This window comes from Hippopotamus amphibius, chromosome 4 (assembly GCF_030028045.1).
Source record: "Hippopotamus amphibius kiboko isolate mHipAmp2 chromosome 4, mHipAmp2.hap2, whole genome shotgun sequence".
NCBI lineage: Eukaryota > Metazoa > Chordata > Mammalia > Artiodactyla > Hippopotamidae > Hippopotamus > Hippopotamus amphibius.
Window position 1 is genome coordinate 120881434 of NC_080189.1, and position 16832 is coordinate 120898265.

Here is a 16832-nt window from a genome sequence, read left to right on the forward strand (position 1 = left end):
AGCAACAACACCATAACTCGTTAACTAAGTCAGGTATCACAGAGGGGAAACCAAGACTCACATGATTATCCGTCTTCCCGACAGTCCACCATCGATAAGCCATCACTTCCCTAGTCTCCATACAACTGAAAAGGAAAAATATAGTGTGTGTGCCGAATTGCACACACACACACGCATATATATATATCTTTGTGTGTACCGAATTGCAAATTCTTTAGATTTAAGCTTAAAAGTTACTTTTGTTTTTATACTGATCACTTGTCCAGCTTATGTGTGTTTTCCTGCTTGTCCAGAGTAATACACCAAAGTGGGACTGAATGTGAATCCTTTCCAGAATGATATTTCCACGTAGTGAACTGTGAGTTGTGTTGGCTTTCAGACACACGGTCGTAATAACCAACTCAAGAGGGTACGAGGCAGTGAGACATTAATGGTGCTAATTCTGCTATTGTGCTTACGGATTTCTGGGTCCCAGCTCTTATGTACTAATAATGTTTAGTCTCCTCGTTACTATCTGGTGTATCCTTGTCTCTCCCATTTCATCTGCTCTCTGCTGTAAATTGTTTGGGGTAAATTAAAGATGAAAATACTTGTACTGTGTCTTTCCATCTTCTGGATAAAGAACCTGGGTCTAAGGCAGAAATTTAGAAAACCTTCTTGCAGAGATAATCCACAAATCTTCTGTCTACCCAAACACCAGGATTCACTCTTTATTGCAGCCAATGCCTGTGTTCTTTCTATGGTGCTCCACTATGGAGTGTGAGAAAATACATATTTAGATTCCCACAGAATCATTCTGATGTAAAGCAAGCATCAAAGCAAATTTTAATGACCTCAGGAAAAAAATGTGCAGCTGTGTATATTTTGATGCTGTGCAGTATCACACACTCCACTGATTTTTTACTAAAACACAACTCATATTTGAGGAAGATTAAAATTGTACCTGCGACCAAAAATAACCATAACATGTTTTATCTAACAAGGTATATATCTCTTTGTACTTTATCATATTGATGGGCTGTTTTTCATCAGACCAACTAATTTCTTGTTTATGAAGGAAGCTTCACATCTGCTCTGTTCAGCTGCGTCTGCCCCCGGTGCCTGAGGTGTGTAGCTCTTTACACTCACCTCCAGCACCGTGCTTCCCTCTTACAGTTAAATAAGAACATTTGGGGAAGGCAAAGATGAGAAGTATACCCCCAGAAAAGCAAAACACTGAAAGCTTCTGAAGCAAAAAGGTTACCAAACACGTGGTATATTTCAAGTTTGCTCCCAAAATGCAACCTCCCTCCTTCCCTATGTTCCTCTTTCCTAATGCCTCTTCCAGCCCCTTCTGAACATTCAGTGACTGGCGTTACAATCTGACTCTCTTGAGACACCCTATTCTCCCATGTTTTCCTTCAATGGATATTGCCTACATAATGCCTCTGCTTCTCCTCTTTACTTTCCTACTGTGCCTCGCGATCATCATTCTTCCTCTGCCCGAGTAAATGGTTTCTCTCTCCCTGCTAATATTTCGTCTTGGCTTCAGACCTGCAAATTCTGCACCAAATGCTTCCACTTAGATGTCCCTTAGACACCTAAAACACAGCATCATCTTTCCCTTTAAGATCTTCCTTCCCAGGCTTCCCTGGTGGTGCAGTGGTTAGGAATCTGCCTGCCAGTGCAGGGGACACGGGTTCGAGCCCTGGTCCGGGAAGATCCCACATGCCGCAGAGCAACTAAGCCTGTGCGCCACAACTACTGAGACTGTACTCTGGAGCCCACGAGCCACAACTATTGAGCCCACGTGCCACAACTACTGAAGCCCGTGCTCCACAACAAGAGAAGCCCCTGCTCACTGCAACGAGAGAAAGCCAGCAACAAAGACCCAACACAGCCAATAAATAAATTAAAAAAAATTTTTTTTTAATCTTTCTTACCCATAAATCTCCCAACTCAAGGAATCAAGCTGTTGATTAACCAGCAGCCCAGTCAGAAATTTGAACATCATCCTTGACTTTGCCAAGTAATCACCAAGATGTTTCAATCCCAACATTTAAATATCTTATAAATTCCCGCAACTCTGGGTGCTCCCACCCCATTCCTTGCATTCAGGTCTTCCTGGATTGCTATGAAAGACTTAACTGTGCTCACAGCTTTTACTCTTGGCCCTTCTGTTGACCGTAAACTCTGTAGCCAGAATCATCTTTCTAAAGCACAAAGCATACCACTTCCTGTCTTAAAATCCTAGTCTCCTAGGATAAAGTTTAAACTCTTCATTGAACCCAGATGATCTGGCCCCTGTGTGTCTCTGACCTTCTCTCATACTTACTTCGTATTGTCAACAGTCCAACCAGGCTGAACTTCCCTCAGTTTCTCAAACACACCACATTCTCTTCTCAGGCCTCTGTGTCTCTATGCTTACCTTTACACATGTGTACACACACACACACACGGACACACACATCTGCTCACATAAAAGCTTTTCTGGGAAGCTTTCCCTTATTCCCCTTATTGACTTAGGTACTCTGCCTGGTGTTCCCATTATCCTTGTTTCATTCATTCCAAATTAGACTATTTTTAATACTGTATTTTAATCCCCTAGTCACTTTGTGTTCTCTGTGAAGTTGGAAGGTCAGTGAGAGCAGAGACTATGCCTGTATCAACATTTCTTAAACACATAGTCTGGGCCTGGTGTTCTTCTGATGTTCTCAACAACCCTGTGAGATAGGTGCTGTTTTTAACCCTGTTTAACAGAGAGAAACCTGAGATACAGAGAGATGCATTACCGCACTCTGTATTACACAGCTAAGAAATTGAGCTGAGATTTAAACTCAGGTGGTCTGGCTCTGGTGCCATCAGCCTTAACAGCTATGTAAGCTTCCTGTATTATTTATCATTCCATATCCAGTGCCTCACCGAGTGCCAGACATCGAATAGGGGCTCAGAATAGATGTGTCAAATTACAAATTAAAGGCAGTGTAGGTTTCCATAAAGCATTGGAGCTATGATAGCCCAACCAGGGAAGAATGGTCTCCTACAGGAGAGGAGGTGTTTAAAAAAAGCCAAGAAGAGTAACTAGGAAATTGACAGGTCTTAATGCATCAAGATTGTGTAGTGATAATACAAGGAAACAAACAGTGTAAAGGAAAGAACTGAAATCACTAATCACTTCTGTGCCCGTGACTACATGAAATTATTTAGCTTCTTTTTTAACCTAGGAACAAACCACCTTTGAAAATAAATGTGCATGCTAAGCTGGAACTCGGGAATGATACGAGCAGCAAAATAAGCAGGGCCAGGGCAGCGAGGATCCATTTGAGCTGTGCTGACGTCTGTCACAGACGTGGAGATAGGACAAGATCATGCACACGAGTGACATCTTATCAAAATGGCAGTCACCCACGCAAAGCATTTGCCTGCCATCGTATAGTGACTGCTGTGTGGAACTGAAGAAGTGTTTCACTAAAGAAAACATTTCAGCATAATCACAAATATGTCATGCAGACATTCTAAATAAGTAGAGTGGACCTAATCCACGGGAGGAAAAAAAAGTCTTCTCTGTGGTCAAGCAGCGGGCATGTAAAGAGAATGACAGTAGGATCACAGGGGGCATTGGACAAATTTGGGGGGTTCAGGAAAGTAACCTGAAAGAATTCTTGTGCTTTTAGCAACTAGAAGCAATTTACTCTCCATGATTAGATTTAATACAATGACTAACAGTAATATGTTCTCCTTCTTCCCAGTGATATTTGTAATTAACTGTGGGTTTGGGGATGCTTCTTTTTAGAGTGTCCAAGAGGTTACTGCAGAAATGGTGGGACTTGTGTGGTGGAGAAGAATGGTCCTATGTGTCGGTAAGAAGCATTGCCTTTTTTTTTTTTTTTAATATTTATTGTAGTCTTATTTTTCTTGTGGCTAATCTAATAGAACATCAATGAACATGTGGTTATTAAGGTAAAAATAGTGGATAATGGCACCATTTATACTTATCTGTCTGAATAAGAGAAAGTAAGATGTGAGTGTGTTTTAGAAAAATATCAGTTATTTCACATGATTTTCTGTCTCTCAATATTTTATATTGTATGGGGTATATAATTTTAATAATACTTATTATTCCTTGTTTTTAATATTTATATCAGGTTATAAAAAAGATTTTGTATGGGTATCATCCTATTTCAGATGAACGTAAGGTCTGTATTTCCTATCTTTTTATTTCAAATTCCGTATTTTTCTAACAAGACAAGGATAAAATTAATTCATAAATAAAACCTTTTTTCTGGCTTATTCAGTGGATGTTTATGCGTAGCTAAAGTTAAGGTACAGATAAGGAATACATTTGCATACTTAAGGCAAAAATAAACAAAAACAGTCCTTGTGATTTCTTCTGGGAATTGCTTATACTGCATATCAAAGATGGCTTGATTTTTTTTTCTCTCGCCCTTTAGGGAATTGTGCAAAACAGTTTCATGAATTCTAAAGGAAATGATGCATATTACATTATATTTGTGTTTATGACTTTTTAATCTAACAGACCAATGGATATATTACTTTGCTTATTAGAGAAATGGTTTCAGGTTGATACTCAAGTCATAACAAAGCACACAGAAGTATCTGGAAAAAAAGTGATTAATAGGTGTTTAGATTCTTATGTCCTTTTGAGTCAACACTCATATTTTAGGAAAACTTGTTTATCCCTAAAAAAAAACAAAAACCTCTAGCAAGTAAAACAACAACGAAAATTTTTATGATGAAATATAACACTTTTAACATTGTTGAAATGGAAATATTAAGGGGTTTCTCAAAGTATTTGGCTCTCAAATTCACTACATAATTTATCTCACAACATCTTAGCAAAATTATACTTGTCCCTGTATCAGTTTCTGTGGAAATTAACTTACCACAAACTATAACTTGATGGCAATACAGGATACATAATATTAATTTCTAAAAATCTCCTGGAGGAAATTGAGAATGATGGTGTAAATGTTTACTGAACATCAGCTGAATGGGTAATGTTATTTAGTGTCAACCGTTTACAGTAAGGACATTTGAATTTTTGTCTTCTCTAACCCTGATGGTTAGACGAGAAAGCTCCCAACTGTAGTTAGTCCCAGCTGAGTAAGCAAAGAGTTTTGCGTTCTTGGCAACATCCTTGTGTACTTAAATAAACTTTAAAAATTGAAATCCAGATGGTGATGTTCGAAACTTGTTTCTCCCAAGTGAGAAAACGCTAATGTGGGGGAGGAGATGTGACAGGAGGATTGAGAGGGACATGGACCAAAGAAAGGAAATTAATGAAGCAAAATGTACGAAGGAATTCACTAACCAGAGAGCTAATGAAGTATTTTAATGTTGCTTTTTTAAAATAAATTATTTATTTTTGACTACGTTGGGTCTTTGGTGCTGTGTACAGCCTTTCTCTTGTTGTGGTGAGAAGGGCTACTCTTCGCAGTGTGCAGGTTTCTCAGTGCAGTGGCTTCTCTTATTGTGGGGCACAGGCTCTAGGTGCGCAGGCTTCAGTAGTTGTGGCACATGGGCTTAGTTGCTCCGCAGCATGTGGGATCTTCCTGGACCAGGGATCGCACTCATGTCCCCTGCATTGGCAAGTGGATTCTTAACCATTGTGCCACCAGGGAAGTCCCTTTAATGTTACTTTTGATAGTAAATAATACTTTGCCAATAGCTAAGTAACTGTAATTACCATCAATATAAAGAGCTGTCTGGACTGAGTGCTATCTGCTACATAGGGGTGAAAAAAGACTTTTGGACATTTTGGCTCATAGCATAATATGGTAGTCTCTTCATCCAAAATTTTATTTCTTTAAGTTGTGAGCTGCAAAAGTGATACATGTGTATTGTAATAAAGCTTTTTAAAAAAAAACATAAAGTGGCGTCTGAGGCAAAAAGTAGAAATCCCAACACCTAAATCCTACTGTTGAGTAGTATTGCTTGTATCCATATGGCTTTCCTTTCACAAACACACACAAGCACACATTTATTTCTTAAAGAAATATGAATTATACTTTGTACTTTTTTTTTTAATCTCTTCATAAAATATCATGCTGTTCTTTCACATCAGTAAACATGTCTCTAGATTCACCACTTACCAGCTGTGTAGCATTGGGTAAATCCCTTATTCTGATGGTGTTTCAGCTTCTCCTTTGGTAAAATGGAGAAAATAACAGCACCCACCTCATAGAGCAGTTGTGAGATTCAATCGGATTAATATGTGTAAGATGTTCTGCACAGAGCCTGACACGTAAAAGCTATTACAGAAATGCTAGCCATCAGTATTATGTCACTCTAGTATGCTATGTAGTATGCAGCATTTAATATATGGCCCCTTCATAATTTAACTCCATTAATCCTCCTACTGGTTGTTTGGTTCTTAAATATTTTGTTTTATAGTATCTTGCAATACCCATTCTTTGACTTATCCTTACACAATTCCTTATTTTAAGCATAATGTGTCTTACTGAAATGCCAAATAAAAGTGTAAATTATTTAAAATTGCACTTAGGGTTGGGTTCATTTCCAGTTAAATTTAGTGTCTAGGTTATTTGTCACATACAGGTACTCATTTTTGGATTGAAGGTTAAATCAAGACAGCTTTAGAATACAGTTTTAGAGTAACTATAGGGCACTGTGCAAAGGTGTTGGCTTTATGTCAAGCCCTATTCTCTCATCCCCAAGGGTGGGAATTCATTGTCTTTGTCCCCCAAAGAAGTAAGGACAGAAGACCAAAGCCCACCTCTCATCCAGGCCATTGTGAATACAAGAATTTCCCTCAGGAAGCCTGGCACAAAAGCTTTTGGATTTCCTCTTGGAATCGCAGGTGCCTGGAGGAAGGACCTTAGGTTTTATCTATAATCCCAGAGGAAAGAGACTTTATCATGTTGCTGGGAGCTTGTAATTATCCACAAGAGTAGAAACTACTAGGCAAACCATGGTTTTCCTTTACTTGAGAAACACCAACAGCTTGGCATGTTTGAAAGCTGAAGAAGCAAACCGTGAGCCAGAAGAGGTAAATTATTCCTCATCTAAGGAGGCTTGATTATCATATTATTTCAATATACCAATATGTTTATTAGAAAAATAGAGTGAGCTACATAATATAAATTCCAAGTTAATATGGAGATCAGGAAAGAGGTTACAAGACATAAAAGAAAATCAAGTTAGCCAGGATAAAAGAGAGACATAAGAATCAGCACCAAATTTAAAATACACATACAATTACATACATATATAGGATTTCACTGTATATATTTATTTCATATATATTTATATAAACATATATTATATAACATATTTAATTTTAAACAAGAAATATATCTAGAAAAAGAATTGAAACAAAAGGTAAGAAAAAAGATTTGGCAAATGAAAATAAAAATAACAGTGACCTTATTAATGTCAAAAAACCCCACAAAATTATAAGCATATTTTTAAAAGGCTTTATTGTTAAATAATACACTCTAAAAGTTACAACAGGCAAAAATCTCTATGTATCAAATGACATAGTAACAAAATACAGAAAGCAAAAATTCCTAGATATCCAAAAGAAGTAAAAAATAGATGGATGACAAAAAAAAAAATACCTTTTGGAAATGTTAAATACTGTTTCTAGGAAGCCCATATATTAGAAGGCACTTTAAGCTAGAATTTAAAAAGCAATAAAAATGGTAATTTCTCATTTCTCACCTTCTCTACACAGCAGTATTTGAGAGTGAATTACCTTTTTTCTTTACCTGGTTTCTGGGATATTACTGGCCATCCCTCTCACTTTTCTTTACTGGTTCCTTCTCTTTCCTGCAATATTGGAGTGCTCCAGTCCTCAGTGCTTGAATTTTTTCTCTTTCTGCCTACCCTCACTTACTATATGATCTCATCTAAGCGTGGGTTAACTTATTGACTTTGAATACAATTTATCAGCAGCCCAAACCTTTTCCACTAAATTCCACATTCTTAAATTCATTTGCCAAGACACCAGATTTCATTTGGACATCTAATAGGCATCACAAATGTGACATGTCCAAAAACATCTTTTGCCTTGACAGGCCATCTTCTTTCTCCAAGCTTTGCACACACTATTATCTCTGCCTAGAGTTTTCTTTTTCTACCTTATTTTCCCAAAGGATGCCTTTTAATGCTTAAAATCAAATATAAATGGCATTTTCTCTGGGAACCCTTTCCCATATCAACCATGGCAAATGGCTCATTGCTCCTTCTGGGTTCCTGTATTGCTTCCCTTATTATGTTATTTTATAAGTCTTTGGTTTACTAAATTACCTATTTAAAACATGTCTATCATATTAGGAAATATATTTCCAATGCAAAGTTTTATTTTTTATGACTATCAAAAATTTTCCCCCAGTTTTTACTGATTTTATATGTAAGGATAAACTCTTAGATTGTTATGGTCATTGAAAATTAAAAAAAAAAAAACTATGTTGCAGAACAGTTTGAAAACATAATCAAAGGCTTTACAATATAAAGGGTAAAAATCAGTTGTAAAGGGAAATCAAAGTATTAGTTTAAGGAGGAAAAGGAACTATTAAAAATTCTAACTATTAAAGGCAAACTTTGTAATGTATTTTTTGTTGGAAGATGATGTGTATCCAGTCACCATTGTATTTACATTTCAATGTATACATTTGAGAGAGTGCTCTAAGCATTTTATTTATAGTAGCCTGGAGAGTGTATCCTTTGCAATTGCTTAAAGTTAAGATAAAAAAGTTTAATTTCGATTTAAAATTAAAGAGACTACAAAGTTTTTCAAAAACTCTTTTGGGGAGTGTGTAGGCAAAATTTTGAAGACCAATGTCCTAGAAAATAAAGGTCATGTTTTCCATACCTTTTCATGACTAGTACCAAATTTATTGTAAGAGCTATTTGAAGATATATTGAATGAAGGATGAACACATGAATACAAATGAAAAGTTCTGAAGTTTCAAGGAAAAAAATATCAGTACTTTTAAATATGTTCTTAAATTATTGAGACGAGCACATGGCCTCACCATAACCCAAACTATCAACCACAAAGGAACTATTGGGTACTTTCTATGCAGGCTGCAAAAAGCATTGGGTTGGCCAAAAAGTTCATTTTGGTTTTTCCATAAGATATTATGGAAAAACCAAAATGAACTTTTTGCCCAACCCAGTATATTGAGTGAGCCTATGATGTGTTCATTACACTAAAAAGAAATTACTCTCCAGTTTGTAGGAAAGAAAGGATACCAAAAAAGAAAAATATCACCCATTAAATAAACTCTGGGAATTTCCTGGCAGTCCAGTGATTAGGACTTCGTGTTCTCACTGCAGAGGGCCTGGGTTCAATCCTTGGTGCAGCCAAACGAAACAAAACAAAGCAAAACAAAAACAAAAAAACTCTACTTCGCTACAATGACAGAAGAGGGTGCTCTTAAACTAAGAATCTTGTAAACTATCTCAAATCTACAACCCTATGCTTGATATGAAGAGTAAATGCAATTTCTGTCTCTACAAAGCCACTGTTTAAAATAAAATTCAGCTTGTGAACACTCTCTTCCCCCACCAAGAAAGAGAGAAAGAAAGAAAGAAGAAAGAAAGAAGAAAGAAGAAAGAAAAAGAAGGAAAGAAAGGAAGGAAGGAAGGAAGGAAGGAAGGAAAGAAAGAAAGAAAGAAAGAAAGAAAGAAAGAAAGAAAGAAAGAAAGAAAGAAAGAAAGAAAGAAAGAAAGAAAGAAAGAAAGAAAGAAAGAGGAAGGAAGGAAGGAAGGAAGGAAGGAAGGAAGGAAGGAAGGAAAGAAAGAAAGAAAGAAAGAAAGAAAGAAAGAAAGGAAAGAAAGAAAGAAAGAAAGAAAGAAAGAAAGAAAGAAAGAAAGAAAATACTCTAAGATCCAAAATCCAAACTGAATTAATCAGAAAAAAACATTTAGGGATGTGGGGAAAAAATTATTAATTTAGAAATTCAAAGTCTAAGTACAAATGGACAGCAAAACAATAAGAATCAAATAAGAGTGGATTGAACTCAGGAAAGAAATAAAAAAGAAAGACTAAATTACAATTCTCCCAAGAGAGGACATAAATTAAATTTATTAAGGAATTGTGAACAAAGGTGGGGAAATAACTAAGGAAATGAAAATGAGATAAAGTAAAAAGAATCAAAGAGAAAGTAGTTGAAATGGAGGACAGAGAACATGGATGTACAGCTGACCCTTGAACAACATGGATTTGAACTGCACACAACTTATCTGTAGATTATAAGTCCACTTATATGCAGATTAAAAAATATATATATATATACACTACAGTACAACACATTTCATGAATGTTTGGATCTGGGGATGTGGAACCTCAGATATAGAGGGCTGACTATAAGGTTGTACAGGGGTTTTCAACTATGCAGGGGTTGGAGTCCTTAAACCCCATGTTGTTCAAAGATTAACTGCAATTTGAGTCCTTAAAGAGGAAAAACAAAACAATGGAACAAAATTAATGTTTAAAATGATAATCCAAGAAAACTTTCAGAAATGAAAGACAACCTGAATTTGCATAATGAAAAGGCTAACAGTTACCTGGGAAATTTGACACAAACCTAGCAACTCCAAGATATATCCTAATAAAAATATTAGGCTCTAAACCAAAGAAAAATATCCTCATGGCCTCTAAGGGAAAAGACCAAATAATAAGAAAAAGGCATTAGACTTCTGAAAGCAGAGAGACAAAGAAATCTATTATGATTTTCTCCAGAGTTTTAAAAAGAAAAGTCTTTGACAAAATTCAATATTCATTCCTGATTTTTTTTAAAAAGCATTAGGGAAAATATGAATTAATATCCAATTATGCTTCCTTAATATGATAAGATATAAATTCTTTATTCCTAAATTCAGCTTCTTAATAGAGAATCACAAAAAGCATTTCCATTAAGATGTTAGGAACAAGGCACACATTACCACTATCTTCACGGATATCTAACATTGTATGACATATAGTAGTCAATGCAATTTGACCAAAAACAAAACAAAGCAAAGCAAAATAGAACAACAACAACAAACAAAACAAGAAAAGAAACATAAAGAAGAAGAAAAGTTAAGTGATCATGATAGTATACCTGGAAAACCTTAGAAAATTAATCATGAATATTAATTCAAAAATTAAAATCAATTCAGTATTTTTGGAGGATATAAAATTATCATTCAGAAATCAATAGTCTATATACTCAAAACTTGAGGAAAAAATGGAAAATAAAACCCTATTTACAAAAAAAACAGAAAGATAAAATACTTGGGAATAAATTTAAGAAAATAAAAGCAAACCTGTATAATAAAAACAGTCCCAAAAGCCTTGAAGTAGAAAGATATTTTCCTTTTTTGGGTAGCTGGCACAACATCTTATGGACCTTGGTTCTCCCTAGGTTAATCTCTAAATTTAATACAGTCCCTGAAAAAATACCCACAAATTGGGGTAAACAATTTCATACTAAAGTTCAAATGGAAAAATAAACATGGAATTAACTAGTTAAACACTGAAAAAGATAATCTACTAGAGGCTGAGTAGCCCAACTAGTATAAACAGAATAATGTCCTCATTATTAAAGCAGTTTCGTACAGTAACTTGAATAGACATCGTAGACATTTCAGACTAACAGAATAGAGTAAAAATTCTAGAAATATATCCAATTGCATATGAAAATTTAGTATGATAAAGATGGCATTTCAAGTCACTAAACAGGATGGACTTTCAAGCAGTGTTGGAGCAACTAGTTAGCTATTTGGAAAAAGATAAACATTAGAACCATATCTCAAAACCTACACGCATAAAAATAAACTTCAGGTAGCTCAAAATTCAAAGTGAAACCATACATATACTAAGGTGAATTTAAAACCATTTACAAACATGGTGAATTTCTCTATAATCTGGATGTAAGAAAAAAGCATCTTTTCAATGACTCAGGTCCAAATGCAATCAAAGATAATACTGATAAATTTGACTACATAAAAATTTGGTTAGAAAGAATCTTTTGCATGGCACAAAAAATGCCGTATGCAACATGAAAGGACAACTGGCAATCTGAGAGAAAATGCTTGTATCTATATATCTGAGAAAAATGAAAATACCCTTAATACTTAAAGAGCTATTTTAAAATATGGGGAAGCCCAAACATCATATTAGAAAATGCACAGTGGTTAGTTTAAAAATATGTGAAATTACACTTAAACATATGAAAAAAATTCAACTTCATTCATGAGATAAAGGCAAATTAAAACCATACTAAGATGCTATTCCCCACCTCTCTGATGAGGAACGTATTCTGTTGGTAAGGATGTGAAGAAACAAGCACTTTGCTAGTGGAAATGCAAATTGGTATCATTTTTATAGAAATGAATTTGGCAATATCTAACAAAACTACATATTCATTTACTTTTTGAACCCAGCAATTCCACTTCTAGAATTTATACCATTGGTACAATTCCAGCACTATGAGAATGCATGTCTACAAGGTTACTCACTCTAAGCAATTTTATAATGTCAAAATATTGGAAACAATCTAAATGCCCACATACAGGAGAGTGGCTGAATTAACTACGGCACATCCACATAACAGAGTGCAATTGGAATGTGGAACAGTTAAGGAATGTCCCTTCTGCCAGGTATGGGACAGGTGTTGCCTGGGGCAGGCTAAAGGAAAATGAAAATATGTAGCCATAGTTGCTAGAACTATCTTATGGCTTTTCTTTCATCTGACTCAAATGTTAAAAAATCTGAGGTGTGTTGCTGTCACACATCAAGAACCTCTTAAGTGTTTGACATGTCTTTGGCCTTCACAGAAACCTATAGAGCAGATGATACTGCATCTAATTTGGCAGGCAAGGAGATGAGACCATGAAATTAAGTAATTTTCCTAAAGACAATAGAGCAAGAAAGGTGGTGGAGTTCAGGTTTAAACCTCAGTCTTCTGGCCAGCATCTGTACTCCTAAGTTGTCAACCATCATGGTACGTTACCTCTTTAGAGATTTGACTGGGTGACTCGTGATTCTATGATTGCAAGATTCAGTGAGTATAGATTTGAATCAAATGCCTGAAGACGTTCTAGAACTAAACTTTATTTGCATTTGGCTGTTTTCTGTTCTTTAACGCACTGTGCACTTCTATTCTTGTGAGTGTTCACATTGTTCCTTTTTGCCCCTGTTATGGTGTCTCACCCTGACTACCTGAAAAACTCCAGATTCATCTTCTATGTCCCAACTCGTGTAGAACCTCCTCTCCCTTTCCCTGAATCCACATGCATGAGACGTGTCCTGTAGGCTGTGTACAAAAGAGGGCAGGGATATGAACCAAAAACCAGGTTAACCTGGGTTTGGGTATGAACTCCATTCACCACTTACTAACTCTCTGCCTTTGAATAAATTACCTACCCTTTTTCTAAGAAGGAGGGGAAAATGAACATTCACTAAGAAACCAACATTCTCTGCCGTGATGGAGCTGTGAATTAAAAAGAGCGTCTGTATTGCTGAAATATATAATTTATAATTGTTTTATTTACTTAAGAACACTTTTTAAAATGTATCTAAGTGGGAAGCACTGGTAATCTGTTTCCCAGTTTCTTATTTAACATCATTGAAATCATCTCCATAGCAACCAACAATAGTTCTTTAGTGGTGGAATACAGAACAAATGATCAAAATTTAAGATCATGGCTTCTGTTGTTATTTTTTCAAACATAGTACTCAAGTGCTAAGGACTAACAAATATATTTATAATAACACTTGAATGTTTTTTAAATGAAAATTATTTCAGAGTTTCAAGAAGTCAGTTTAAAGAGGAGGGCATTTAGTTATCTTTTGTGTAATAAGCTCAAGAGGTCATGCAGTTGTATTTTCTCATATCGAACACATGGAAGAAACAATTTTATGGGAAAATATAAATTACCAAAATTAGCCCAGGCAGAGGTATTAAAGTTGAGTAGATTAAATGACACAGTAGAAAGTTTAAAAAACAAAGATGTAGTCCCTCTCTTCCAATTGTGTGTATCTATTTAAAAAACACGAAAAGTGTTTTCCCTTAAAGCCAGGAATAAGGAAAAAAAGGCTCTGCTGCCACTGAGATTATTCTGTTTGCTCAAGAGGTTTTAGCCAAAGGAACATGGAAAAAGAAGTAAGAATTAAACATATTGAAAAAGAAGAAACACAAATATTATTGCAGATATTCACAGCCTAGGAAATTCAAGCAAATTAACTGTGACACTGTTAGAATGATAAAAAGGGTTCAGCAAGGTAGATGGATACAAGATAAATATGCAAGACTAAATAAATTTCCTTTTCACCAGTAGGAATAGTAATTGAGCAAGATAATTAGAAAAGAGCTCCATTCTGAAATAGCTGTGTTATTATAATATACACAGGCCTACACTTAACTGTAAATGTTTAAGACCCACATAAAGAAAACTGAGGGCACAAATGAATCACACTCAAAGACCTGACCAAATGGATAAGAAAGAAGCAAATGAACTTACTTTCTAGAATTAGCAATATGCAAAAGTGTACAAATGACAACTAACAAAGGACATTTTTAGTGTTTAGATTTTTGTTTGTTTTTGAAATAGACCCATGGATCTTCATGTTCACCAGAAAAATAAGTATAATATTTAAAGACAAAATTAAGGATTGGTATTTGCTGTACTTGATTATAAAGCTAAAGTCATGGTAATAAATGTTGTGGAGCTGGGACAGAAACAGACAAGTAGACCATTGGAACAGCATAAAGAGTCTACTAACAGGTTGCTGTAGCTATGTGAAATTAATATAAAATAGGTGGCATTTCTAGTTGATGAGAGTGAATGGGTTGGACTATGTAATAATTGGTGTTAGGACAATTGGTTAGCCATTTATTTAAAATGTAAATTGTTATTGACATTATACCCAAGGAATTAATCCCAGATTTATTAAAGGTATAAATAGGGAAAACATATAAAAATTCTTAGAGAAAATATACAGTAAAGGAATATTTTAAAATCTTGACAAACGGGAGTCATTTATGAGCTTACTAGCAGCCATTAAACAAAAGATGAACTGTTTGGAAATTTGACTCATGGATGGTTCCTAAACAAAAATAAAACTGCAGTAATGGTGAAAGACACTGTAAACAAAATTTAAAAAAAACACGATAACAGGCCATAAGAAAGATACACTGTGTATACTATAGATGGAAATTAGCTATAATATATGTAGTGTTCCCTCAAAGCAATAAAAATTATGCAATAAGTGATAGATAAAGATTATTCACAGAAGAAGGAATATAAATGGTCAACACATATCTAAAAATATTCAACCCTCTTTAAATAAATAAGTGCAAAGTTAAACCTTTGAAACCTTGGTTTAACCTATCAAAGTGACAGAAAAACAAGTTTAGTGATATCTACTATTTGTGAGAATGTGGAAACACTGACCCTCTTTTACACAGATTATGGGAATATAACCTGTATATTTAGGAAACTAAACACGCAACATTTAGGAAAAGAAACTTGTAGGAAAGACAAAGTGGCAATATCCATTCCAGATTTTGAATATTCATACTCTCAAGCCCAGCCACCTCAATCCTAGGAATCTAGTCTTCTGTCATATTAACAAGAAATATATAGGTAAAAGTGTTGATTTTGGTATTGTGCAGTATTATTTTGAAAGCAAATTTAAATATATGATTCTATGTACCAATTTTTAAAGTGGAAATATAAATCCTGACATAGGATTGTATCTGTGTTGTTAGGTGAAATATGCAAATTTCAAAATAACATGCAAGTGAAAATCCTATGCAGGGGGCAGAAAGTATGTGAAAATGCAAAACAAGTGTAACAGCGTACACATCAAAGTATTCGGAGTTGTCAGTGACCTGTCGAGAAGGAGATTGGCTCTGGAGGAAAGGGCAGTTTCATATTTTAGTTTCTGCAGTTTTATTTTAACAAGAACTGCTTTTGTAGCTTAGAAATGCATTTTTCCAAAAAGGTCTTAAAAACAGTTACAACGTTTGAAAAATAATAACACCTCTTACAGTAAAAGGCAGAGCCAAACTGGCTGCTTTTAGCAGCAGCTCCAAGATGAAATGTGCCTGTCCCTCGGTTTTCCTCCCCTGTTGTCAGAAAGCGTTACACACTTTCTGCCTCGTGCAGAGTCAGACAAGCCAGGCAGGCCAGGAATGTGATTGAAGATGAAGCAAATAATCTCTCTCCCCAAGCCTCCCTCCCTGCCTTGCTCCCAGAGCTGGATTCTTCTCCGATCACATATGCCCAGAGAGTCATGAAAATCAAAAGCACAGTAATACCTAATTTTCCTGCTCTGACCCTTTCCCAGAAAGAAAGCCTCGTGATGTGTTGGTACACTTAATTGTCCAACTGTTTTTAGACTTTCCATGCCAGCCGTAAGCTTTCACAGCTGAAAACGGCATTGCTTTGACAATTTGATGCAAGTGCCTCTTGAATGACCTGTGGACTCATCCAGGGAGGGCATCCTCCAAGGAAGAACATGGCCCAGATTTTGTTCACTGGTCGTTGCTGACAGGGATTTGTGATCCACATATTTTCCAAAGTCTCTGGTATGACCTGACTGTTAAGTAGATATTTCTCTTCTCCTGGAAGAAAAGTGGCGGGTTATTTCTGGGGCAGGATCTAATGCCAAAGGACTGGCTTTAAAAGAGAGAACAAGAGATAGCTGTCTATATTGTAAAGATCAGGAACTTGAAAAAGCTCAGGACTTCACCAGTCCTAAAAAAGCTGCATAGGAAAGTGTTTCTTCTTAATCTACACTTTATCACTTTTCCTAGCATATGCACGATTGAACTTGAATGGGGTAGTCATTGATTGGAAATGACAGCTTTTCC

The 16832-nt window shown here is 35.6% G+C and overlaps 1 protein-coding gene across 1 annotated transcript in view; it reads left to right on the plus strand.

The window, feature by feature from the left end:
• MALRD1 (MAM and LDL receptor class A domain containing 1) overlaps positions 1-16832 on the plus strand; it is a 578637-nt gene that overhangs the window by 483271 nt on the left and 78534 nt on the right. The window contains exon 37 of the mRNA XM_057732597.1: positions 3773-3839. Coding sequence (XP_057588580.1) covers positions 3773-3839 — 67 coding nt within the window. The remainder of the gene's footprint in view (positions 1-3772; positions 3840-16832) is intronic.